This window comes from Seriola dumerili, unplaced genomic scaffold, assembly GCF_002260705.1.
Source record: "Seriola dumerili isolate Sdu_G_001 unplaced genomic scaffold, Sdu_1.0 BDQW01000665.1, whole genome shotgun sequence".
Lineage (NCBI taxonomy): Eukaryota > Metazoa > Chordata > Actinopteri > Carangiformes > Carangidae > Seriola > Seriola dumerili.
In genome coordinates this window covers 1520251-1548074 of record NW_019174920.1, presented here as the reverse complement: position 1 = coordinate 1548074, position 27824 = coordinate 1520251, and the positions used below count along the sequence as shown (strand labels likewise).

Sequence of the window (27824 nt, the reverse complement as noted above, 5' to 3'; positions counted from 1 at the left end):
TCCAGGTTCAGAGCTTGAGACTGAAGCTGGAACTGCTGCTGAATTCAATCTACAACATAATAAAGTGAAGGAGTCTGAATCCTCTCTGAAGCCACTGTACACACAAACACACACACACACACACACACACACACACACACACACACACACACACACACACAGTGTCAGACCTACCTACACACTGGCCTCCCTGCGCCATGAAGCCATCAGGACAGGAGCCACAGTCGTAACTCCCCGGCACGTTGAAGCAGATGCCAGAAGGACACACAGTGCTGTTCACACATTCATCAATATCTGAAAAGATATTAGAAACAATATGATCACACACAAACACACAGACAGGTGTTCATGATGCACATCACAGCTCATGGACCTGGTTTGTGGTCACATAGATCGGTACATTGTTTCTGAATGTAGGGTAAATGTTAGGAGGGATGCTCTGTGTGTTCGTGGTTGGTGGTGATTTGAGATCAGTGTGTCTGAGTTTTCTTGATAACTGCAGTGAATCTGTTTTATCTCCAGCTGTAACCCTGAAGCTCTGCCTGAACAGAGCCTTTCACACTGTATCTAATAACAGCAGCAGAGACAGGTTCCGCAGTCAGAGATGTACGGGAGGAACATCTGGACGACTTTACACCACAGTGTAATAACTCATTTTTAGCACTGTCTAAAAACTCCTGCTCCTCAGCCTGTTTTTGTATTTGTCTTATTAATAGATACCTTGGTTGCAAATAAACCTCTGAGAGAGTCATAATCTGATCCCTCATCCTCCACAGCTGAGGGGAGGAGGTTTTTACTGCAGCTCTGGGGAAATAACCATCAGGCCTGTTTGCCCTCACAGCCCTAATTCAGTATCATTTTGGTGGGTGGGAAAAGCAGGAAACCACGTAATGACAGAGTGCCTCATATTTATATCCCAATAAGGGAGTGAAGCAGGGTGGAGGGTGGTGCACATGCTGGTAACAGTGTGGTCGCTGGTGTCGTCCAACATTCCTCAGACTTATGACTCTATTAGTGAGCACTTAGTGTGCAGAAACTTTTTGTCCAAATGTTTGACCGAGTGACCAGAGGAAACAGTGTCCTAATGCTTTCTGTTGTGTGTGTGCCTCTACATGTTTATGTCCATACATCCACAAACAGCCCGGAAAAGGTTCGGTATCTCCACTACAGCGTCCCTGAGAGCTCAACAGATTAAACACAAACAACTTCAGAAAACATCTTCATCAGTTTGACAACACATGAGCTGCAGATACTCACAACACCACAGGAGTGTTTCCAGGGGACACTAAAAAGTGACGCACCAGGCTGTTGTTAACTTCAAAAGTCTCAAAGCATTGAACAACAAGTGTGTCATAGTCAGGTGTGTGTGTGTGTGTATATATAAGAAAGTGTGTGTGTGTTTAATAATTACCAACACAGCTGGTCCCCTCCTCGTCGACGAGGAATCCTCTGGGACACACACACAGGAAGCTGCCCTCTGTGTTCTGGCACTCACCACCAGAGCACAAAGATGGAGTCTTCACACACTCATCTACATCTGGACAAACAACGAGAGCACGACACAGGTCAACATGAGTTCGCAACTCAACAATGCTGTGACTCAGCATGTGACTGTGGCTGGTCATGTCCCCAGGTGTGTGTAATAAGGAACATACATGAACATAAAAGGCGGAGACAGAGGTAAATGAAGGCCTTTGTTTTAATGTTGTTAGTAGTTTAATTATGTTGGATGTGTGAAAAGATCTGGAGACCACGTTCCAACATGGCACCCTATTCATTCCAATGTCACACAGACAGGTTTCCACTCACTACACTCAGTCTCGGTCAAACCCAGTTTGACTGCCATCCAGTTTCTCCCCAGTTTCTCCCAGCATAAAGATACACAGCTCCATCATGAGTGTATGTCTTCATCAGTGTAGACAGTAAGGTCTGGTTCCTGACACAAAGTGAGGCTAACCTGCTGACATAGACATGCAGAAGATGACCTTTGACCTCAATGAAAGACTTTGACCACTGGACTCCTCACCTACACAGGTGGCATGGTCATCAGACATGGAGTATCCCTTTTGACATTGGCAGATAAAGCCGTAAGCTGTGTTGTAGCAGATGCCCTGCTGGCCACAGATATAAGGGATGATCTGACACTCATCAATATCTGGAGAGAGAGAGAGAGAGAGAGAGAGAGAGAGAGGATAAATGCAGCAGCAGTTTAAAAACTAAAACCTGGTCTCACTAAATATTATACAGAGCCACAAGGACACACAGCACACTATTAATGTACCACAAGTGAACTGCTTGATGTGAAATACCACTAGTTCACCGCATGAACCAGAAAGTGGCCTCAAACAGCTGACTGCAGGGAGGGAGAAGGTAATCACATAAAGCGTAAACATGTTTGGAGTCTGGAGAGAGAGCGGAGCATTGCAGCTGTTTTAGATCTGTACATTTACACCATTTACTCTTGTCCCTGCTACCAAAGTGTGTGAACTGTTGTACAAACCACTTCCTCTGGATAAAATCACAAAATGGACCCATCATTTTTCTCACACTAGTATAGCCCAGTGAGTTAGCTAGTATAGGCATCAGGACACAGGAAATTACATTATGGGTGGGACATCAGATTGTCCCACCCACATCTGCAATGTTTCCTGTGCCCATGAGTCAACACATCTGACAAATGCTGTTTATGTTTATTAAAGACTAAATTAAAGTTTACAAAAACACTGACATACCTCAAATTACAAGAATGCTAATAATACAAAATACTAACTAAACTTAGTAGATGACGTCAGCTAGCTTAGCATGATCGCAAGGTCTTTACAAGGTGTGATAGTTCTTCAGTTTTAATGGTAGAACTTCCTTAAATAAATCACTAGTTAGAAGCTAGAGTGACAAAGAACCTTTGCACATACTTAGATTTACAAAAAGCTGCTGTTACTTCATCCAGACAGACAGGAAGAGGACAAAACAACATTAACAAAAAAGAAAATAAAGACTTTTACCGGTTGCCTGGGTGGGGGCGATGTCCTGGCCAGCGTTCGATGGGAGGATCTCCACTGGTGCAGGTGGAGAGCTCCTCTCAACAACCTCTACCGGAGCAAAACACACAGTAACAGACATTCAGTGTCAATACACAATTTATCATTCATTTGATCAAACACAACATTGATTATAGATTACCTCTTCATCACTACATCTTTAGCAGACCACACCGTATTATTGAAACAGAAACAGCTCAGCGTCTTATTATATAAGATATGATTATTCACTTTCTCTCAATCTCATGTTTGTGCAGAAACTCTCTCACTCACACATTAAAGTACAGAGGTCATTAAACTGGCGACCACTCTGCTCTAACAGAGGTGCTGTTAATACAATCAATCCTTTTTGACATTAGGACAGGTGTAGTCTCTATCTGCACTGCAGGTTACGCTACTCTCCAAAACCAGGCGCCAATTTCTGCAGTGACTGATCAACAGGTCTGCTCTTACCCTCCTCTGCATTCATGTTCATCCAGAGGAGGTGGTGTACATTCATTACAGAGAGGAGAACCTAGAGCTCAACAGCCAGTATGTGGAGATAGATGCTATTCTAAAAACACAAAGAAATGCAGCTGTCTATAGCTGTGTCCCAATTCAGACGCTGCATTTGAAGACCAATTGCGTTACAGCGGTGCAACTAGACTGTCCCGTTTCAAAGTCTACTTCAAATGAGGCTGAGAAATGCATCCCGGGCCACATTGGATCCTTCCTGGTCCAACCTATCTCAAGATTTATTGTGTGCCGGTAATGACAGAAAACAACACCAATCATGTTTAACTCTTCACCCACATACAAAGCGATTGTCTCTAAATAAGTGTATTAAACCACAGCTTGTTTTTTTCTGGCTGACTGATGATGCCAGTTTCTGATCTTTTTCTAACTGACTGTGCCAGCTGAAAGGTCAAAGGTCAGCAAACCAATCCACACCATTCTCAGAGGACCTTGAAGTGTTGGGCAAACAGACAGCTGACTTGCAGCATGGAAAGCAACTATGCAAAGATCAAAAGTAAGATTTGGCCCAGTGGTGGAAGGAGGCTTGGACTTCAAAACCTTCACCTGGTGCTTTTTATTGTGGTTACCAGTCAGCTGCAAAGTTCAGTAGTGCAAAAAAAAAAAAACTAAGTACAAAACTTTTTACAAATTATCATTAGGTAACACAAAAAATGACCAACACTAGGCCCCTGTCTATAGAGCTCCTACAGCTGCTGCCTTCAAGGGTCCCAGCTGCAGGACTGTCTCTACCCTGGTTTTATACTGGAGGCCCCTCCTACCAGAAAACCAAAGTTAGCTTGCAATCAATCAATTCATATGTGCCATATCTACTGCTAAGCTCTGCATAGAGAAGAACCACACCCTGCAGCTGGACATGACACTTCCTCACCAGTTCAGATTGGTGGTCACACCTGCTGAACAACAGAGCAGCTCAGGGCTGTGTACCCGGCCCGACTTGTTCCCCTTGAACATCTGACATGGAGATAACTCTGCTGTGAAGTTTGTGGGTGACACCACCGTCATCAGCTGGATTATAAACGAGAGGAGAGTAAGAATCCCGAGCTGGAGCAGGTGAACAGTTTGAGGTTCCTGGGGAATCAGCCTCACAGGACATCAACCACATCCATCCTGGATACAGCTGATGTCAACAGCGGCAGTTCTTGTAAACTGTTACAGAAGAGCAACATGGCTCTGCAGCGTGACTGAAACCACCCAGAACATCATTGGTCCCCATCTCAGTGATACCAGTGAGGTGAGGCGGCTGCAAAGGACCCAAGGAACACTAACAGGCAATATACCCCCAGCTTTTCTCCTCTGACTCAACTCCACCATAAATAAATGGTTCTTCTTCCAAAACTGAGCTCCAGATGTTCTAGATCACTATGATGGAGTATTAGGGCCACATTGAGTCTGAAATTTCAAGAGTCATAATAGTCATAAAAGTCATAATATTATAAGAATTAAAAATGTAAAACTTCAAGAGAAAAATCATTTTTGTGACTATTACAACCAATCAAACAGGATAAAGGACAGTCACTGTCAGCTGCTGTTTGTCTGTCTAAAAATAGAACAGACTCAGTTTCCTCACAATCTCTTCAATGTCCTGATGATGATGATGATGATGATGATGACGATGATGATGATGAGCCAAAAGATGAAGTATGTCCTTATTAGTGAAACCTAAAGTTGAACTGCACAGGACGCTCCACATTCCTTATTTTAAAGCTTCTGATATTTCCTCTCTAAAATAACACACAACCACAAGTTACAACTTTTTTCTCATTATCTTATGACTTTTTTCTCTTGAATTATGGCCTTATTCTTGAAATAAAGTTCTATACATTTAACTGTATCTGTGAAATTTACACTGAACTTACACTCATGCACATTATCATGCTATTACCTTTGCACTACCTCAAGTTTTCTGCAGTACAACTTGAATTTTACACTGATAGTGTACTTATGTTTGTGCATGTGTCTCTCTATGGTCGTATGTTTTGTTCAAAGCCATCATTGTGAGGATGTTCTTGCTTGTCCTATGGCCTGTTTGAGGTTAAGACTTAAGATTTATTTGTGGCTTAAAATGATAAAACACTGGAAGAAGAACGTGGTACAAAAAGTAAAGAAATCAGTGGATGAATATATTAATAACTTCTTCTTCTACTACTACTGAGGTCATCAGACTCTGCAGTCTGAGCTGTCCCTCAGCTTAACATTAGCATGTTTGTTTTACCAACACATTTGCTTCAATTATTTCAGCATTCTAACATTAGCATTACAGTACACCTCTACCTGACAAACTGTAACTGCTGTGGCCCTGAGAGCTCAGCACACTGCATCTTAAGAAAACACATTCAAACAGACAAAACACAAAGAACTACAGAAAACATCAATTTGACAACTCATGAGCTGCAAATACTGACAACACAACAGAAGTGTTTCCAGGGGAGACACTAAGTGATGAACCTGGCTGGGACGCACTTGTTCAACGATTTGTGACTTTTGAAGTTAAAAACATTGCACAAGTGCACATGATGTTTTATAATATATCCATGCAAGTGCGTCTTAGCCAGGTTCATCACTTTTGAGTATTTGCAGCACGTGTTGTCAAACTGTTTTCAAGATGTTTTCTGAATGTGTTGGTCTTTTGTCTATTTGTAAGTGTTTTCTTACGTTGCAGTATGTTGCAGGGCCACCATATATAACTGAACCCATTTACAGCAGATACTGACACTCTGAGATGTCCTACACTGGCCACTGTAGCACAGAGTATAAAGGGTAGAGAAACAGACACCTGGGTAGGCTGCCTCCATCTTGACAGTGGACACCCCCGGAGACAGCTGGGGCAGGATAGGTTCAACTACTGGCCTATTATTAAACACAGGAACTAGCAGCTCCTTCAATGACAAGACACACAGCAACAGCAAAGGGTCAACACAGCACCGTATGTTTCAGTCCAACAGTGATCATTGAAGCTTTGCAAACTGCATCTGACATGCAACACAGATGTTGTGCTGGGAAGCAGATTAGCATTTAGCTTGCATGGCAACTGACTGAAGTTTAATAACAGAGCAAGAGCGAACAGCTCAGCGAGCAAGCCAGGAAGCAAAGACCGCCTGTCCTGGTCCAGTTTGGACCACAGTCCAGGTTTTCGGTCTAGGTCTGTTTTTGGTACTTACGTGTAGATACACACATTAAAGGTGTACACAGTGACTCACTGATCTGCGCTGACCAGCCGCAGTCATGCAGCAATGTTGCTGACTTCATGCAAAGGTGATTGTGCAGCCCCTCAGTGTGAGCATGCTGCTGCAGTTTAGCTCTTTTAAGCACCAACCTACCTGATCTGGTGCAGCTGTTGCTACTGACCAAAGGAAACACAGAAACAAAAGTGGAGGTTTGTGACATGACACTGGACATCAGAGCTTGAATGTACTGGTCATGACAAGTACGTCCCAGATTTTCCTCTTCTCCTGTGTTTTACCCGAAGTGTTGATGCATTAGAAGTTATATTTTTGGTTTTAAGAACCAAAACCACCTCAGCGTAGTTTTACATCTCCTTTCTCTGGCTTCTCCCTGGAGTTCTAGTAACAACAGGTCAGTGAGCCAATCAGAGGAGGCTTTGAGCCCCTCTTCTGATTGGGTAACTGAGTGATTCAATGTAAATACAGCAGATTTCAGGTAAATACTCAGAGAAACCAAATCCTGCAAGGTTGGATGGTGGGTCCAGGTGGGCGGGGCTTGTGACTGCTTTGTTGTGACATCACAAAGTTCCAGAAGTCCTGGCGGCTGGTTTTAAGACTCAGTTTTTAATACAGGCTGTGTGCATTTCTCTGTGGACTGAACACTTTGATACTTTCACAGTATTAATATAGAACCTAGACCTGATCTATAATCAAACAACACATGGACATCTACCTTTATACTATATGGACCTTTAATGTTTTAAGAAACAATTCAATCAACAGCTGAAAACCTATTTATTTAACTCTCATTCTTGTCTCTCATATTTTACCATTTTTACTGGTTTCTGTTTTTATTTTCATTTACATATTTTATCATCTACTGTCTTTCTATTGTCTATTTTCAATGTCCTTCAATTCGCTTCAATAATACTGAACCAGAACAAACATGTTTTGTTTGTCTCCGGTTCTCAGCCCAGCTCCACTGGTTCTTTTGTAAAAATGTCTCATGAATATATAGATTCATTTTATGAAGGGTCTCTTCCTGAAACATCTGGACGCAGCAGTTTGCAGCAAACATTAGTTAAACTGTGGAAACAGTGCATTTATTTCAACCACAGACTCGGTGCTCTGGTGAGTGCTGGAGGAAGCAGAACAGTAATAATAAACTTCACTGCCTGTGCTCCTCGTAATGAACATGTCAGCCAGTACAGTCGCTGGCTCACTAACATATCTGAGTCACAACAGCTCAGGAGACATCTTGCAAAATCATAAAATAATGATTCTGTAATCACAAAGAAGCCACGCCCTCCATGATCAGTGGATTAAACACAAAGACATGCTCATATGTAATTAATCTCAGCCATGTGAAACACCTTTATTGCATTAATACCTCTTGCTAAATGCCCTGTAATCGCTCACAGGCCCATGTTTCCATGTTGTGAAAAGGTCATAAACATTAAGTCTGAAATATATCAACACCGAGGATTTATAAAAAAAAAAAAAGAAAAATCCTCCTCTTCCTCCCACCCTGAACAGCTCTCTGCTGGGCCTCAGTGCCAGTCTGTGCGGCCGCCAGGCGCCACATTACATTCTGCCTTTATCCAGACACTAATCTACGCAGGGTCTGGGTGGTGGATTTCTGTCAGATTGTGTTTTTCAGGCCTGGAAAACTCTGCTCTCCTCTGCTCCAGAGAAGCTCAGCAGTCATTTGGACTCACTCTGTCTGGCTTTGGCTAAGATGCTGCAAGAGTTCTCCTTCCCTTGATGTCTGCCAAGCATGTACTGAATAATAAGAGGAGAGGGTGAAGCTCCTCTCCCTCCCATAACCAGGTCCCCCCCCCCTCCCCCCCTCTTTTGAAGGGCTGTGGGCTGGGCTGTTTGAAGGGAATGTGAAGTGAGCCAAAGCACTTTAATCCTTGTCCTCTACAAACAAATCTCACAAGACGGATGTTTCTTTAAGATCTGGGTCTTGATCACATGATGGAGGACCAAACATCAGGATCTCTACTGTTGCCTTCAGAGCTGTGATTTACAGAAGTGAGACTGGTGTTCATTTTTAACTGGGATACTGACGCTGTGATAAATAAAGACCACACAGAAAACATCAAACACGTCTCCTCCTGCACTGGCTCAATGCAATTGTTCAAAAACAGATTTCTTCGACAGTTCAGTCACTTCACAGTTTGGCAGATGACACAGCTGAGGAGAGATGATGATGTCTTAATATCTAATGCTAAATTCTGTGATCAGCAGAATTACACTGTAGCTTTCTGCTCCTTTCTGAAGCAGGTTGAAGTTAATGCAGCCTCACAGTGATGAACATGAATCACATGTTAATCTCATGATCACATGAGGCTGGACAAACAGGAACACCAGCCTGACTCCACCCACTGCTGCAGGGCCACTACAGGTAGTTTGTCATGGTCTGCCCCTGTAAGGACTTTATGTTTGCACTTTTCTTTATTTCCTGTTTAGCATTACTTTGATTTAGATTATCTTGGTCTGGATTACCTTGATTTAGATTTTTCTGCCTTCATCACCTTTCTTGGTTTTTGGACTTTTCATGGTTACTAAAGCTCCCTCTGTGCACCCACCTCTTTGTGTTGTCTACGTTTGTGTCTAGTTACCTTCGAACCCTGACATAGTTGACTAATTAATCAATGAATCAATCAATACATCACTGGAGGACAAACACTTTATCTGTAGGTTCTGATGGTCGGACAGAGAAAGTTATTTGAAAACAAAGCTAGTTCTGTTATTTTATAGACTACTAACTGATTAATTACAATAAGGTTATCAACAATGAAACTAATGCTTGTCTTCACTGAGTAGCAGGAGCAACTCATATGTAGTATTTTTTTTTAACTCTAAGGTCAGCTGTATCTGTGGCTCAGCTGATACTGACAGACTGCTTTGCACCACTTTCCTCAATACTGGATTACTGCAGTTCACTGTAAACTAGTCAAACCTTAACAATCCTCCTGCTGGCAGCTTAATGAGGAGGATTTATCATGAGCTGGCCTCACAGGATATTTAACTTTTTTTTTTTTTCAGGCTTTTTGTGTCTTTATTGATAATGAAGTAGAGAGAGACAGGCAGAGAGAGGGGGAATGACCTGCAGCTAAGGGCTGTCCGATGCGGGACTGTAGCCTCTACACATGGGGCGGATGCTCATCCAACTGAGCTACTCGACGCCCCAGGATATTTAACTTTAACCTTTCAAACACTGTGAAGAAGATCTAAAGTAGGGTTTGGTTTGAAGACCAAAAGACCAAGCCCTGATGAGAATATGTCTGCTATGTGGAGTCATGAAGAAAAAAGACAGAGGAGTATCCGCTGCTGTGATTCAATCCTCTGCACTGAGATGACCCAGTAGACGTAAATTTTCTGGGCCTGAAAGAGACACTGGAGTTCCCAGGGATACCCAGGACAAGCTGGAAGAGGTTCCTCAGGCTGTTGGACTGACCTTGTATCCATCACAGCCCTGACAGGGACAAGTTTATTAAACTGTACCAAAGTTATAGGTCATGTGAACTTATTAAACTATAGTCTAAACATCTACCTGGTGCTAAGCAACAGTTTTCACCATGTTAAACACATGAAGTCAAGCTAATCAGGTGGAATATGTACTGGTAATGTTACAAGTAGAGGCTCACCTGGTATGATCTCCTCTGGTTTCCCAAAGGCCTCCACTGGTCGCTCAGGTGTTGGCAGGGGCTGGGGAGGGGGCAGGTGGGAGGGCTCCTGATAAACGGTGACTGGCTTATTGACAGGTGGATTTGGTAGAACAGTGTAGCCCATTCCACCAGGACAGATCTCTTTGAACTTAGCTAAATGATAGTGAAAAACACAAGTGCTTATCAGTGAAAATTTAAAGCAAAGACAACGTACTTTTTGATATTATACATTTTTTGTTACACATTTTGACTTGCACATAATAGGTACTCAAACAGAACCTTTGGTGGAATATGTGCACACATTCCAGAATTAACCTGAGTGCTTTACCTCTGTACATCTCTTTCAACCAATAAACAAAATCACAGTGCTGCGTCTTCTCCACCTGTCCACTCTTACACCTGTATATACAACTCATTTTTAACACAACTCCTGTGATGAGATAAAGGCATCATTAAGATAATGATTTTTGAAAAAAAAAACCATAACAAATCATATATAAATCGAGAATGCAATGAATAAATACAATAAAAAAAATCAATTCCCATGGAGAGATGAACTCACATCACTTAATTAGTTCTATAACAGTCTCCTTAAAGTTTTCAAAAGTCCACTTTGTGGGAAAGGCAGAAAACAGTGTCTTGACAAGCGAAGCAAACCCCCCCCTCCCACACTGCTGCTGATGAACCTGAAATGACTTAGATGGTTCAGGGTTGAAGACGAGTGTGGCTCATCATCATGGGGATGTACAGTGGAGAACAGCTTGGGGATCCTGACATAAAATCAGCCCATATGCTGATGATGGTTCTCTGTTTGTGATGTAACGCACGGTTTTAAATGGTCAGGCTCTAGTTTCAAATGTCTTCTTCTACTCTTTTCTAAAGAACAAGAAAACCCACTGCTTATTTATTTACAGACAGACATGTTCTTCCTGTATAAAAACTTTACAGTAAGTATTGGTGGCATTGAACAGCCTCTGCTTTGTGGCAGGTGTTGGTTTGTGATGTGTTCATTAAAGACGTTGAACATGTCCCTTCCACAAATCCAACCCAGGCTTGTGCCTGGAATCTAATATCATGATATTTCCCACCATATGCGTTTTCATTTTAATTTGCACAGTCTGCCCTGCTTCCGAGTCCAACCCTCATCTCAGCTTTGCTTACTGTTCATTGTACCTTGGCATGTGACAAATAAAACTTTGAACTGCTGTTTAGTGGCAGCATCATAATAATATTGTATATCATAATATTTGGGTTGGACTGTATCGAGATATTAAATTCTGGATATCAACCAAGCCAAGCCCCATCACAGCCCTGTCAGATCATTGCTCCAGTGTTCCTCTGTCTCTGCTCTGTCTAACTGATGCATCTCAGCCATTTTGAAACATTTCAATATGCAGATATAACATCTGACTGTCACCTGGAGGTTACAGAATCACAGTTACACATGTAACCTGTTTTAACATCTATATCAGCCTGTAAGGTCTCATGTTTCAAGAACTAGTATGTCTACAACTGTTACTCTCAGTTGCACGCTCAGTCTTTCTATCCACACTGCTAAGTTTTATTTGGTTTGGGATAAATGTGATGTTGTCTTGTAATTCGGGGGTGGCGTGTCTTAGGGCAGGTCATACTCCAGAACCTGTCACAGAGTTTTTGGGGTCCAAAGGATGGAATTACTGGATTTTCTCTGGAAATAAATAATAACTTCTATTATAAATCAAAGTATAAAATCAGAGCGAGATGAATAGATAATGTAATAATGTGACCACATATAATTTACCAACTCAAAAAAGTGGATTAAGTCTCTCTATAAAATGTGTTACTCAGGTTTCAGGCTGGGTTCAGGCCTTTGTTGGTGGGAGCTTCAGTTTGACTCAGAGCAACGACTCAGTGCTGCTCTAATGCTTTTTGGCACAGTGGATCATTCTGAAGGGGAAGAATGAAACTAACAGAGAAGTATTTGCATCAGAAACAATGTCCTGTCTGTTGGACAAACAGTGAAACAATGATCTGATTATACAGGAAAGTTAGGGTCAATATCTGAACCAAATGGCACTGCTGTGAATCTCTGATCAATAACTTGAATGAACTGAGCAGTGACTCCAGCGCTTACAGTCATAATGACCTACTTTAGTGCTGGCAGATCTCTGGGAACTGGCAACACACAGAACCTGGAGTATCTGAAACAATCATTTCTACTTCAAGTATCTGGAGAGACTGTGTTAGTGGTGCACAGAGTTCAGGCTCATGCTTGTTCCCAGACTACATGCTCTTTCATAATGGAAAGCTTGGCTTGTTTTCATCAACACACAAAGACACAATATGTTCTGTGCAACTGTGAAACACCGTCCCTCCTCTGTGTAAGCATGTCATTACGACCTATAGTTACCTTTTGTTGTTAGGTGACCTCTAGTAGTAATTATGGCAGAGAAAAGGAGGAAGTCAGGTGACGTAGAGATCGATAAAATACAGGACTACTTAAACATACTGTTCATCTCTCATTTGAAACCTATAGTCAGTGTTGTTTCTTTGATGCTCCACAATCTTAACCACGTTTATAACTATAACCATGACGGGGAACGTCCAGTACACCTGCAGCAGGTACTGTTCTATGGGTCATATCTAAGGACGGGGATTTTAGGTTGGAGGACTTGAAGATACGTTTTAGCCTCTAGAAAGACAAACCAGACATTCAAGATACACCTCTCTCTGAAGTTTCATAGCTGAAGGAAATGGTCCACAGATAAAACTGTCAACAGCTACATAAGAACACTGCAGCCTGAACGCTGGAAAAAAGGGGTTGAAGGAAGGGTTGCTGGATCTCCAAACTAGACTGACCAGAGATGATCTTATTTTTACCAGAATAAAGGAAATCAGTGAAAATGAAAACAGAGACAAAGGTAAAAATCTCTCTGAAACAAGAACTTCACATAGCAGCGTAAACAGGTGCAGGAGGAAAAGAACCAACTGAAAGGAGACGACTGACTCCACCACAGAGCCCAAGAGACCCCGACTGATCAGCGCTAAGTTTTTAAACAAGAGTTTATACGGGACCTGGAGAAAAGGCTAAAAGGAAAACGCCTGGTTATCAATGGTCCACTCCTCCCTCACAGACAGGTGCAGGGTACAGCTGAGTTATTATATCACCAATGAACTCTTCAAACACCCCAACATGTCTCCCTGGTTATATTAATATGGTTATGGAATATAATGTATGATGATCTCTGACAATGCTTACGGTCGGTCATGTCAGTTAAGCAGTTTCACCTTGATGTCTGTATGTTCTGTTCACCACACAGAAGAATAAAAACACAGCTAAACCAACATGTATAATCCACCTGAAACTCCACAAGGCACGTTAGTTACTAAATACAAGGTTTAAAAGAAGACATAGCCAAACCTTTTAAAATCCATTGAAATGTATGGTGACCTAGGGAGGCACCTGACTGCAAATGGCTCAAATTAACGACAACTATCAGGCTGAACTGTACTGACACATCACACAGCTGTGTGGAAATAAAGATAAACAGGAAAGCAGTAAAGTTAAGTGTGTAAACAGCATGTAAAGTAACTGTGTAAATGTGTAAAGAGCTAAATGCTAAATTCTATTACTCAGCCAAGCTGCTAAACCCATAGTCAGAGTCACAGTGTCAGAATAAAAGAGAGGGAGTAGTATTTTTTATTATCTTTTATTCAGACAGTTTTGAGAGATGAAACTAACTTGTTGCAGGGAACAGTGCTGCAGACAGTTTCTGTTTGTTAGAAAGGTTTATTCTTCCATGTTTCAAAGGTTATAGTTACATCCTCATGTCTTAAGGTTAGTGTCTTAGTTCATGCTAAACATTTAGCAGGTTTGAAACAATATTTTATGGATACTTCCACCTGACTTTATCAATATGAGAAAAGCTCTACACCACAGTGAAACCCTCCTCTTCAGTCTGAGGGTAACCATCTGTATATTGTGTCTCTCCATTATTTAATTCAAATTCACATTCATTTTAAAATAACACTGATCAGATAATTGTTCAGATGTCTAGATTATGTGTATATTGTTACTCATGAGAATATTATCCCATGACAAAATATTATTTTTCCATGTGATGGAATACCAAATATACCAAAATTCATTCATAAAAACAACAATTTCATGTTGTTCATGTTTTATGCTAACGCCAGCACTCTAACATACTGAAACATGTTTAGCAGCTATAATGTTTACTATCATAGTTTAGCATGTTAGGACGCTGTTCTCCTGTATAGAAGGAGTTCAACTTTCTTTTAACCACAGATGCTCCACAACCTTAACAACGTTTATTGTCGTAACCATGACGATGAAGGTTCTCTAATGTAAACAAAAGCCTTATTTTAAAACAAACTATCACTGCCATCTTTTCCTGAACCTGACCAAGTAGTGTTGTCCCTAAACATAACCTGTGTTTATTATTGCTACCATGATGACAAACGTGTAGCATGCCTGCCACAGGTACACACCTATGGGTTGTATTATTATTACCATGATGACTAGTGTGCCTGACAATGGTATGCTCCTATGGGTCATATATGAGGACAGGGACAAGCCATAGGCATTCATACACAGATGCTCACAAAGTACAACTGAAGTTTTACACATGTTCAGTTATAAAATATTGGACAATTTAAAAATTTGAGCTGAGTTTTGTGTCAGATGAAAAGATGAAAAGTAAAAAGAGGAGCAGTGTTATTACAACCCATCCAATACTGTTTGAGATGTGAATGTGTGAACAAAATTTAATGTCTGTCTTTCCAGTAGTTGTCAAAATATTTCAATCAAAAGCACAAACGTAAACCTCATCATGGATCATCAGTCATTATGATACGTTGTTGAGAAGTGTCTGCACCAAGTTAAGTGCTGTTCATCAGGAAGATGTTGAGATGTTTCAGCAGATCAGTAAAAACCTGCTGGTGGCCGTGCTGCTCACATGACTAAAAACTCTTACAGTACTTAACAAACTAGATAAGTGGTGCTTGATGTCTCTACTGTCGAAGGAGGAAATAAGTCCTGCAGGACACTGGTTCACAGAACCTCAACTCTTTCAGATCACTGAGGTAGAAACCTGCTGATTTAGTGTTTGGTATGAAGCTTTCTTCACACAAGTGAGAGAGAAAATATTTGGGGGCTTTAGTTCTCACTGAGACCAGATAAATGTCTGACATGGCAGGGGGCCTTACCTGTTCCTGGAGAGGGGCATTTGTCACAACGAGGGCCCCAGGCTTTGCCCACACTGCAGCAGCAGAGCTGTTTGCTCAGGTGGGCAGAAACCGGGTGCAAACACTGCCTCCCTGAGCTGACCAAACGGAAGCAAGCGCCCTTCTCTTCTTGGATGGCAGGTGTGTTGGCTGAAGAGGAGCGCAGGAGGTGCACAGAGAGGAGGAGGGGGGAGGCGGAGGAAGTGGTGCACCACAGTGTAGGAGACACATACATGTGGGAAAGAGAGGACAGAGAGTGGAGAAATAAAGAGGTCCCCTTCACCAGAGCAACTGTGTCACCTGTACACACCTGAACCTTCTTCTAAAACAACACCAGGGTGCATAAAGAAAAATACATATTTAGTCGTCAGGCAGCACAAACGACTATATGTAAAAACTGAAAGCAGAAACACATTCAGCAGAACAGAGCACAGACAACTTGTGTTCATGCCAGTTCATGCACTACTGAAGTCAAGCGTTGGCTCAGATTCAGGCATGCAGCAGAGTTACATGGAGTAAATCATTTCAATGACTAATTCATATTTAACTACTATTTTTGCAACAAATAATCAGATGTAGCATGAGTGGTGTAGGTGCAGAGAATTAGCAGCATGTGCTCAGCAGACAGCACAGAAAGCTAGTTTGGTTAGCAAGCCAACAGACAACAACTGAATGGGGACATCCACACTGACACTTCACACTACAGTACTAAACACTGACCACACAGTGGCAGGTGTCCATGGTGCTACAGTCAGTCGTCATACATGAACAGTAGAATATAGTGAATATAACACATTAGAAAAGACTTGAGGAACTATTCAACATTACAGGGGAGACACATCACTGAACTGAGACTGTTACACCCTAACTTGAACTGTAAAGGAATATTCAACATTTTAGAAAATACACTTGTTCTCTTTCTTTTCGGAAGTGAGATGAGACAACTGTGTTTGTTAGGAACACAGGGTCAGGTATTGGTTATCCTAGCTTAACACAAAACCTAAAGGCAGGAGCAAACAATTAGCTTAGTCCAAAGTACAAAGATCAGAAATACTTTTACTGCCACTTTCTGTGTTTATATGCACCCAGACAACAGTATAACAAGAGTCTACCGCCAGAGTAATGGCACTCTGAGGTTGTACTTGGCTGAGATAAATGCTAACATCAGCAAGCTAACATGGTCACAAAGATATTGCTCAGGTTCCATATTCACCATCTTAGTTTAATGCTAATGTGCTAATTAGCAGTGAACAAAACTGAGGCAGCTGATATATTTCATTCTGGATTTAAAGTGGTGACTGACCAACCACCTGACTGACTGACCACCCTCCTGACTGACCAACCACCTGACTGATCAACCCCCTGACTGACCACCCACCTGACTGACCACCCTCCTCACCGACCATCCACCTGACTGACTGACCAACCACCTGCCTGACCAGCAACCTCCCTGACCAACCACCCACCTGACTGACCATCCACCTGACTGACTGACCAACCACCTGCCTGACCAGCAACCTCCCTGACCAACCACCCACCTGACTGACCATCCACCTGACTGACTGACCAACCACCTGCCTGACCAGCAACCTCCCTGACCAACCACCCACCTGACTGACCATCCACCTGACTGACTGACCAACCACCTGCCTGACCAGCAACCTCCCTGACCAACCACCCACCTGACTGACCATCCACCTGACTGACTGACCAACCACCTGCCTGACCAGCAACCTCCCTGACCAACCACCCACCTGACTGACCATCCACCTGACTGACTGACCAACCACCTGCCTGACCAGCAACCTCCCTGACCAACCACCCACCTGACTGACCATCCACCTGACTGACTGACCAACCACCTGACTGACTGACCAACCACCACCTGACTGACCAACCACCTGCCTGACCAGCAACCTCACTGACCATCCACCCACCTGACTGACCATCCACCTGACTGACTGACCAACCACCTGACTGACCAACAACCTCATTGACCAACCCCTTGACTGACCAACCCCCTGACTGACCACCCACCTGACTGACCACCCACCTCACCGACCATCCACCTGACTGACTGACCAACCACCACCTGACTGACCAACCACCTGACTGACCACCCACCTGACTGACCAGCAACCTCACTGACAAACCACTTGACTGACCAACCAGTTCACTGACCATGCAGCTAACGGACCAACCACCTAACCAACCACCTGACTGACCAACCAGCTGACTGACCAAACAGTTAACTGACCAACCACCTGACTGACCAATCTGGTTTTAGAGGAAGTTATGTTCTAGAATAACAATGTAAACATCCACCCAGTGCTTCTGTGCAGCACCTCCGACTGTAGAGCAGGTTGTCGGATACAGACCTTGAGGTGTTGTTAGGAGTACTGACCTCTAGACAGAGCCAGACTAGTTATTTACCCTCTTCCATTCCTTATGTTAAGCTAGGCTAATTTCTTGCTGGTCCATACTTTATGCAGAGACAATGAAAAGGAAGCAAGTAAAGCATATTTCCCAAAATGTTGTTCTGTTCCCTCAATACTTCCTGGTTCCTTTGATCATCATTGCAGTGCCTCCATACATGTGTAGAATCCACTGTGATTTAGAATATGTCCACATCATTCCTATAATATCTATATAATGTCTCCATATTGATGTAAAACTTGACGTAGACCTCCAGAGAGGAGTTGTGTCGAGGGAGAGTCTGGGGAAAGGCATAAAAAATCTTCAAGGAGCAAAGTAAATTCCTGAGTAAAGTCTGAAACCAGAAGACTCTTTTTACCTGATCAGTCAGGTAACCAAAAAAATCACTGTCCAGAAGGAAAAGTGTTTCTGCAGCTTTGTGCCAGTCTGTGGAGTGAGCAGCTACATAGAGCCACTACAGAGAAAAAGCCAGATGACAGCTCACTGGAATTTATTCAAAGTGCACTTAAAGGACTGCGAGAGGAAAATGTTCCTGTGGTTTAATGAGACAAAAATCAAGCTCTTTGGTCTTAATGCTGTGCACCACATTTGTCAAAGAACAGCACGGTGGTTGCAGCATCATGTTGTGGGAACTATAAGCTTTTCATTGTGAAGGAGTCAGTGTCAGATCATGATTTAGGTGAAGGAAAAACACAGACAAGTTCTCAAAGATCCCTCAGACTTAAAGCTTGTTGGAGTGCATAACAGCGTCTGAAACCCCACACCCCACACCTTCCAATGGTAGGCATCAGGAGGGAAACCTTCAACAAGTAAGATTATATGTCAGAAAATCTAATCCAGTTCAAGTACACTTGCTGGGTAAAGGGACCACCTTGCTTAGTGAGGGGATATTCATGCTGAGCTGTAACTATTGAAGTCATGCAGCCAGGGAGATGAAGGTTTTCTGCAGGACACCATGGCCTCAGTAAGAGCTGCTTCCTCTGCAAAATTTAAGACTTATCTGATGAACAACCTTTATACTTAAAGGTAGAGACACAAAGAGTGTTCCACTATAAGTCTCCTGATGGTTTATCAGCAAAGTTTCTCATATGAACAAGTTTGCTAAATTCAAATATCTGAAAGTATGAGCAGGAACGTTGGGAAACTAAAGAGGCTCAGTAACAATCTTCAAGGGTACCTTAGGGTTCAGCCATCTGAGGGAGTACTGAGGGAGGAAACAGTCGCAGGCTGGATCAGTCAGGTGTGCTACCAGCAGGATGGCAATAATGTGGGTCAGAAGGGGGAGGTCATGTTGACAAGATTGTGCAGCATTAGTTAATTAAAGCAGGTCCATAGAAAAATGGCGTTTAGGTCCAGTTAGACCAGAAAGTGGCATAGCGCAGTTCATCCATGTCCTGGGTACTTTGTGACATAGGGACCAACCACAATAGCTTTATGAGATAGCAAAAGCTAACTGTCACACAGTTTATTAAAAAAAAACTCTGTACTGTTGACTACTCTGTTTGGAGCAGTTTATATTAAATAAATAAGAATGGACAGTGCAGCTAACAGGCTGTGACAGCTTCCTCAATTCAGTCTCTCAGAGGTCAGCACTTTGGAGGTGCTTTACTATTGTAAAACAAATTCAAGTGTCAAAGTTCAAGAGGCAAAAGATTTGTGGGGATTTACTTCATCGCATAAATCTACTGATCATCACAGCTCTACTATGATAATCAAACTCCTGTCATTCATTTGACCTACAGCAGTGGTTGGCAACTGGCGGCCTGCAGGCCAAAACTGGCCTGTCAGCAACAATACTTGGCTTTTGATAGATTATTTTCTGATTATTATCTGATTTTTTTTATCTTATAATATCAAACTCAGTCTCACATTTTATTATAATGTCCATATAGAGAATCTCCCCCCACCTGAAGATGCTTATTATACTTTTATCAAAGATACTCTATAACAAAAATTTACGCATTACAAGCAGCACTGTGGTAAGAAATGGTATACACTTTGTGTCTCTTAAGTGGGCGTGGTCATGATTGCTTCCTCATCTCAAAACATGACAACAATGCAACACTTATACAGTTTGAATTACGCTTGATTTTGCTGCTTGTTTTTTATCTGATGGCTTACATCTGATCAAGCCAGTACAAGATGATATCAGTCTGATACTCTCTGTTTCCTTCCAAAAATAGTTCAATAATAATAACAATAATATCTATCTATATAATATTTAAAAAAAAAATACAAGTTTTATTTCATTTATTTAACTCTTAATTCATGGTTGCACATAAAGGTCCCTCTAAACTTCTGTGGCTGGAAAGCAACGTCTGCAGCAGCGAAACCAGAACTGACAGAGAGAAGAGAGATTTGTGTTGTGAGATCTCAGAGTTTGTTGCTGAGACAGAAACAGGTCTTGAATTAAGTTCATTTTCTCCTGATCCGTCTGAAAAATGACATTTTAATGTCACAATGTTCTGAAGATCTGTGGCTTGTAAAAAATGTATCCAATATTTATTTGAATGACTATGAAGCAAATGGATGATAATCTGTGATCAGGTTCACTTCTCTCATTGGAGTGAACAGACTCAGACCTCGCAGACCCCTGGCCTACAGACTCCTTCCACTACCACCTAGACCCAGACAGTTAGACTACAGACAAGTCCATCACACACATTTGTTCTGTGTTAACCTGAGATGTGATCCTCTGTAGCTCCATTAGGCCACATAACTATACATATATATATGACTATAATGATAGAATATGAGGGATTAAAGATAAAGTAAACCATGGTTTGTTTGTGCTTGCACAGCTGTTGGAAGTAAAAGATTACAACCATCAGTTTTTCAAATCTCCTGCTGAACTCTTGGAATAATCAGTGGTGGTGATGAACGGACACCCGCCTTTCAGCCATGAGATACATAGACATCCCCCCCCAACCCCTTCACACCTATCACATACACACACACACACAAACACACACACACTCATAGCCATCAACAGGAAGCAGCGATCAACACAGTTGATAAGTCCTGTTTGAGAATGACTGATCTTCCTCTCTCCTCCTCCTCCTCTCCCTCATGTTGGGCTCTGCCCTGCGTCACATGCTCAGGTGGGAAAGTCAACACCATGCTTTTATCCATGCACTGTATTCATACACATATCATCACACACTCTGTTGTTTTAGCAGCATTCCTAGCAGCCCTTGCATGGAGAAGTAATGACACTTATATTTCCCATATCCTCTGTCATCTTGTGACGGGAAACATCAAAGTCTCTGTTATGGGCAGATCTGCACATCACAGACAGGCATGCAAATGTAATGCATTAACTTGTGTTTCTGCCCAGTCTGACTCTGATTAATAATGAACCAGGGTAGGAGTCATGAGATAAAAAGAGACTGATTTAAAATGTTAGATCTTACATATGCACGTGGTGAGTGTGGGGTCGGGGACATAGCCAGGTTTACACATGCACCTGTAGCTGCCCACGGTGTTCAGACAGTTTCCATTGGGACAAACTCCCTGCAGCTGGCACTCGTCCAGATCTGTGGACATATGAGAAAACACATCAGTCCAGATGGTTCACAGACATTTACACTGCTGTCTCAACTACTGCACTGACTTTAATGAAGGAAATATGGAGCATGTCTGTCAGTGTGTATTATAATGATACTTTCATGCTGCTATCAGAAGGAATGAGTGAGTTCAGCAGGCAACCATCTAAATCTGCAACAATTGAATGAACATAGAGAGGCAGTTAAGTGAACGTGATAATAATACACCATATATCAGGTGGTTACATCAGATCATTTTTGTTGTTTCAGGTCGACCATTCATATTTCAAACAAATATATGGACATGACACAGGATGAGTGACTATATTTAAGATATTTTCTTATTGTCAATGTAACATTTGAGCTTTAAATAGCTGCTATATCTAATAGCACAATCTTGTAATTAAGAATTAAATTGTTAGTAATTTTATATTTATTTGTCGGTTGCAAAGTGTAGCTACATATTTGTGTCATTTTATATTTTTATTTTGTTATTTTATATTTCACATTTGGTGCTGGGTTACCAAGGTAACAATACAACTATATAAAGTCCATTACAGGAGGACCAAGTCAGACCGGGCTTGTATCCCCCAGGTGAGTGTGTGACTGTTAAATGAAGATCTGTAAATATGAATATATTAATGTATCTAATCTGAGAGAGAAAGTGATTATATTGACTTACAGAGTGATTATCTATGTGTATTTTTTTATCGGTTGTGTCTTTATATAATTTTTAATAAAAAACTACAGTGACCATCTGTTTGAGGAAAATTGTGAACCTTTTTTTTCGAAAAGCAACTATAGACTGTGCTACTACTACTATGTATCCTGCAGATACAGGTCAGGAGCTTCAGTTAATGATCAGATCAAACATCAGTATTATTTTTTTATTTTTTTTATTTTTTCATTTTATTACCCCCCCTCTGCAGGTCACAGTTTTTTAGCCTCTTTAAGCCTCTGGTTCTGGCTTCTGGTTTGCAACCTTAATGTTCTGGTTCACTCTCATCAACCGTTTGAGGCACAGCAGTGCTTGGTGCAAACCGCTGACATCGGCATGCTAAAATAATGACAGCATGCTAATGCTTGCTAATTAGCACAAAATCAAAGTAGAGCTGAAGCTGAGGGGACTGGATGTCACTGTAGTCGAAATATCTCAAAAACCTCATAGCACTAGAGGAAAACTCAGGAGGTCACCAAAGCCATTCAGATTCATCGCCATGACAACACATCCTGTAGTTATCAAGACATTTCAATTAAAGCCAGAAGTGTCCTCATGATGGAAAGAAAGATTCACTGGAATATGAATATGATGTCAATCCATCCAATAGCTGTAAAGATGGTGAAATAGCCGACAGACCATCATCCATACAGTCACACAGTCAGCTGCTGCAGGGCCGCTGTATTTTCGGTTCCAGCTTCTCACAGTTTTTTCGACTGGACTGTGAAATGTGTCAGGTTTTAGCGAGTCAGATTCCTCCAGTGAGAACACACTTGGCTGATGTAACAGACTGTGACTCATGTCTCTGTCCCACTGTGGCTTCCAGTTTATAGGTGAAAGGGAGCACAAACTTTTCAGCCAGTATGGTTTAATAGGCTGTTAACAGCCGACTTGGTTGGTCTTTTATTAGTGTGTTTCTCTGTCTTCTCCTGTTACCAAAACCCAGAGACTTTTACTGCCACACAGGCTTTAGTCAGATCACAGCACAGGACAGGAAACCTGGTCCACCAGAGGACAGGATGTGTCAGACAGGACGTCACCTCACCTGAACAGGTATCACTCAATCTACAGTGACTCTTTTTACCAAACAACCTACTTTAAAACTCTTAGCACCCAATTGCAGCTATTTCAGTCAAAAAATGCAGCCCTCGATCTCAGAATCATCACTCAGTCTCTACACAGACATCACGCACATATAGTCACTTATACTTTCCAATAGGGATCACCAGAGTCAGTGGGGTTCATCATCTGGGGATCATGAGTGTCTGTGTCAGGTTTCACTGCAATCCACCCGATACTTGTGAAGATATTGACTAACAGCCCAAATGCTAGTGTGGCTAATAGCAGAGCTCTTACCTTGGCAGTGAGAGCTGTTGACTCTCCTGTAGCCCTGAGGACAGTCTATCAGTGGGATGGCTGAAGACAAAAGAAAGAGAGAGACATGTGAGTCATTTAATTTAAACATTCAACCACTGATCAAACAATAACATATATATACACACATATACACACTACAGCACCATAAGGGTCAGTTTTGATCCTGGGTTATCCAGTCAGTGGGCTCCCTCTAAACACCTGCTGGGAATTTTCTCAACTGCTCTTCACATCGGTGAAGCTGATGGTATTTTTGTCCACGAAGCAGTTCAAAATTTTACAATCATCTTCTGAGTTCAGTGAGAAACAGTGGTTCACCGTGCAGTTTTCATGATACATTTACAGTCTGTTCTGCCCAGACAATGTTAGAGGCTCTACAATATTCATCTCTGTGCTCCATCATATTTTTAAATGTAACCAATCAGAAGAGACTCTCAGAGCCTCCTCTCTTCTGATTGTCTCACCGACCTGTTGTTACTAGAGCTCCAGAGAGAAGCCTGAGAGAGGAGATGAAAAACTACACTGAGATGGTTTTTGGTTCTTAAAACCACATATATATCTTCTTATGGATCAACACTTCAAATAAAAGACAGGAAAAGAGGAAAATATAGAGCTTTAAATCACTTATTCTGTATGAGTCCAATTATTATTTCATTTATTTAACTTTGTATTATATCATTCATAATTTCTTTGTTTCAGCAGTATTTTATACTTCTGGGTTCTTATTTATTGCATGTCGTTTTAATTCTTATTCAGATGGTAAACCCATATGGATATGATATGACTGGTCAGCTCTCACCAATCAGAGAGCTTGTTACATCCCATGGCCAACTGGGATTGTTTAGGCTGGTTTTACAGCACTGAAGGGCCAGAGTGTCACAGAAAGGCTAACAGGAGAAGCTAAATGACTAAGCTAATGGATGAGCTAATAGGTAAAGGAAAAGGAAAAGCAGCTGGAAAAACGAAATGGAAATTTAAGAATCCAGGTGTGTATTCCTGTATATATTTATATACATATAGGAATATATAAAATATTTTCCAAATTCTGTTATTAATTCATGAATTAATAAATGTATTTATAAATGGTTTATTTGATGAGAGTTTTCTGCTGTTTTTGTAAATCCATTTTTAAATCTGAAGTATTTATTGATGGATTAATTGTCCATAAATTCTTATTTTTAAAGCTATCAAATATCAAATAAAAGAAATGCTTTATTACTTTTCCTGTGACATCCCTGCTCCTCCATAATAAAGAGATTTTTCACTAGTTATCTTTACACAGTGAAATGTGTCAACACTTGTCCAGTAGCCTCTGTTATTATAAATAATGTCTGAGCAAAGAGAAGACCATGTTTCAGCATGAATTAGTGTGAGTGTAAATCTGCAGGGTCGCGTCAGGGGCAGGTCTCAACCTGCTGTTATGTAAAATAAACAGACATGAAAATGTGGACACAGGAATGAACCGCAGACTGAGGCTGCGGAAGTCTCAGCTGCAGGCTGGAGACTGGGGGACAAAAGCACCAGTAGGGATGTGGTACCCAGGCACCAGTGGGGAGGTGGTACCCAGGCACCTGAAAGCTGATTGATATTTGGCTCAACAGGAAACAAGGCTTTGTTTGTCTAAAGGATAAAAGCAGTTTATTTACCAGCTCCCAGCGGCTCCATGGCACAGAGGTTCACATGGGAAACTCTGTGCCATGGAGCTGTGCACGTTGTGAAACTTTAGTGAACTGATGCACTGTAAAGAAGAAAACACTCCTGCTGGTCCTGTGGAGAACAGAGAGAACAGACTCCCACTGAAACATCTTTCTCATGGTGTTTATGAGACTGACACCATCACTGATCACTGATAATCACTCCATGACCAAACATGTCAACTTGAATGAATAAATGAGCATCATCTCTGAAGTGACAGACTTCTATTTAAAACCCATCAGGAATTAAAGGAGCACTCATTAGAGTCTGTTTCCAGGAGTTGGGTTTCTACTGCTCATCAAGTTGTATGAAGCCTTTCAGTCTGCAAGGTCTGATAAACATCCTCAAGTGATGTCACTTGAGTCAGTGTCAGTCAGGTCTGGATGTGTGGAGTCAGAGCTAACAATGGAACAGACTCAGTTTCTTCACAGTCTTGTCCTGAAGATGATGATGATGATGATGATGATCATGATGAGCAAAAAGATGAAGTATCTCCTTATTAGTGAAACCTCCAGATGCTCCAGAGCTGGAGCCAATTTAAAAAGCTGTCACTGCAATAAGAACAGAACTGAACCAGAACTGAAGACATGTTCCAGACCTGGGGCCAGTTTCACAAAGACAGACTTTGACTGTGGCTTAGATATAACAAATAGCCAGACTTCAGAGAGGTCTTGCGGTGATAGATAAACAATGAACCCACCAACCTTAAAGTTGCTTGAATTTTTTGAAACTAAATTATGTAATAAGCAAGTGTCTCTCCTGAGATACCTTAAATGCACCAGGATGAGCGAAGTTTTGAAAAACATAATCCCACGACACCAAGCCGCTCAGTTTAGTAACAACACCTTGGCTGGGTCATTGTGACCTGGTTCGGCTCAGGAAGGGAGCGGAGGAGTCTGAGCAAAAATAGAAATTAAAAATATAATTGTTAAAGGTCTGAGACCAGATGGCCCAGCGACAGTCCCACAGCTGCATCCCCCACATGTCAGTATATAAGCGCAGTACTTTGTCTATGGGTGACTTTTAATGTAAGAAGTCTGGTTGATCTGAAGCGCCCATTGCGGCTCCTATACTGTGCTAGACTGAACTGTTACCAGGACACATCAGAGTTTGTTTGTGTACATGCCTTGTTACAGATAAACTTGCATTGAGTTAAACTCTCAGAATCTCAGTGCGCTAAATGAGACCTTGTCTATGGTTGATTTTAACTCACCTATTAAGAGGGTTTTCCGTGGAACCTCAAACACTTAGATTGGGGACCAGATTTAGTTTCAATTAAGAGAAGTGCAGCTGTAAAACCTGAAGATTGCTGAGGTCTAAAAAAAAACACCATTACAGGTCCTTTAATCAGGAGGCAGCAACTATGATGTCATAATGTTTCTGATGCTAGTGAATGTTTGTTTACCCCTTTAAGGCCAATTGTTGCAATATTACAACGTCACATTTAACCATCCTAAAAAAAAAGATCTCTGAATGTTTTTTTTCCCTCACAGTGCTATTGGATGGAATACGTGTTTATAGGTCCAGTCATCAGACCATGAACTCACACAACCTGCAAATTTTTCTCCGAGCTCAAATCCTTGTTTCACTGGACTGGATTTGTCAAGATTCAAGTAAGTAAATTAGCCGAAATATTTTTATTTGTGTTTATTACAAAGTCCAGAACGTGTAGATGTTAAGTTATTGTGGAAAACATTCATCAAATTTGATTTTGAGCTTGTTGTGTCTATGTTGCAATTTTACAACACTGGGTCTTTGTGCTAGTTACAACAGCCTGTGCACCTGTCACATTACATGGAGACATTGAACTTCTCACTTGTTCACATATGTAAAAAAAATACCATTAGAAATATAATATATGCATTGATTCACTGTAACTAAGTTCTATATGTGTTTTCTCTCTTATTTTTTTCTAGTTCAGACCAGAATTGAATAAATTAATGAATAGTTTTTGGTATTTGAAACTCTATCTGTAGCAGCATTTAAAACTCCATCTGCATCTAATCAGTTTTAAAAAAACAACCTTTTCACTGATCCGGGGCTTTTTCTTTTTTAGCTTTGTGAGTTTGCCCAATAGCTGCTTGTTGCATGTGGAGACTGGAAACAGCTTCTGAATGTTCTGGGATGGGTTGGGGGATGCTTGTTGCTTTGTTCATGCCCACATTGCAGACCATTCTCACCTGTGCCTGAACAATGCAACAGGCATATGTTCTGGGGGATGGATGCATGCATCCCTTTTAGTGTGATAATAGAGGGCAGAATTGGCCAGACAGTGGTGGAAGTGTTCCGAGTGAAGATTCAAGATCTAATCGTAATCCTTTCCACTGTCACACAATACTGTCTATCATATGTATGTCATTATATTTTTTGCATTTCAGAATGCCACAGCACAGAGAGATCATCAATACATTGTGACTCTACACTCTGTTGACTATGAC

The 27824-nt window shown here is 41.6% G+C and overlaps 1 protein-coding gene across 4 annotated transcripts in view; it reads right to left on the bottom strand.

The window, feature by feature from the left end:
- Positions 1 to 27824, bottom strand: part of ltbp1 (latent transforming growth factor beta binding protein 1) — a 129408-nt gene that overhangs the window by 20567 nt on the left and 81017 nt on the right. Inside the window, exons 9-18 of one of the 4 annotated variants that reach the window (XM_022765122.1) lie at positions 23674 to 23733; positions 21468 to 21590; positions 15601 to 15768; positions 10372 to 10545; positions 6872 to 6894; positions 6328 to 6430; positions 3003 to 3089; positions 2027 to 2155; positions 1412 to 1537; positions 175 to 294 (exon numbers count right to left, since the gene is read on the bottom strand). In XM_022765122.1, the coding sequence (XP_022620843.1) occupies positions 175 to 294; positions 1412 to 1537; positions 2027 to 2155; positions 3003 to 3089; positions 6328 to 6430; positions 6872 to 6894; positions 10372 to 10545; positions 15601 to 15768; positions 21468 to 21590; positions 23674 to 23733 (1113 nt within the window). The remainder of the gene's footprint in view (positions 1 to 174; positions 295 to 1411; positions 1538 to 2026; positions 2156 to 3002; positions 3090 to 6327; positions 6431 to 6871; positions 6895 to 10371; positions 10546 to 15600; positions 15769 to 21467; positions 21591 to 23673; positions 23734 to 27824) is intronic. The other 3 variants (XM_022765123.1, XM_022765125.1, XM_022765124.1) reach the window with 3 other exon arrangements.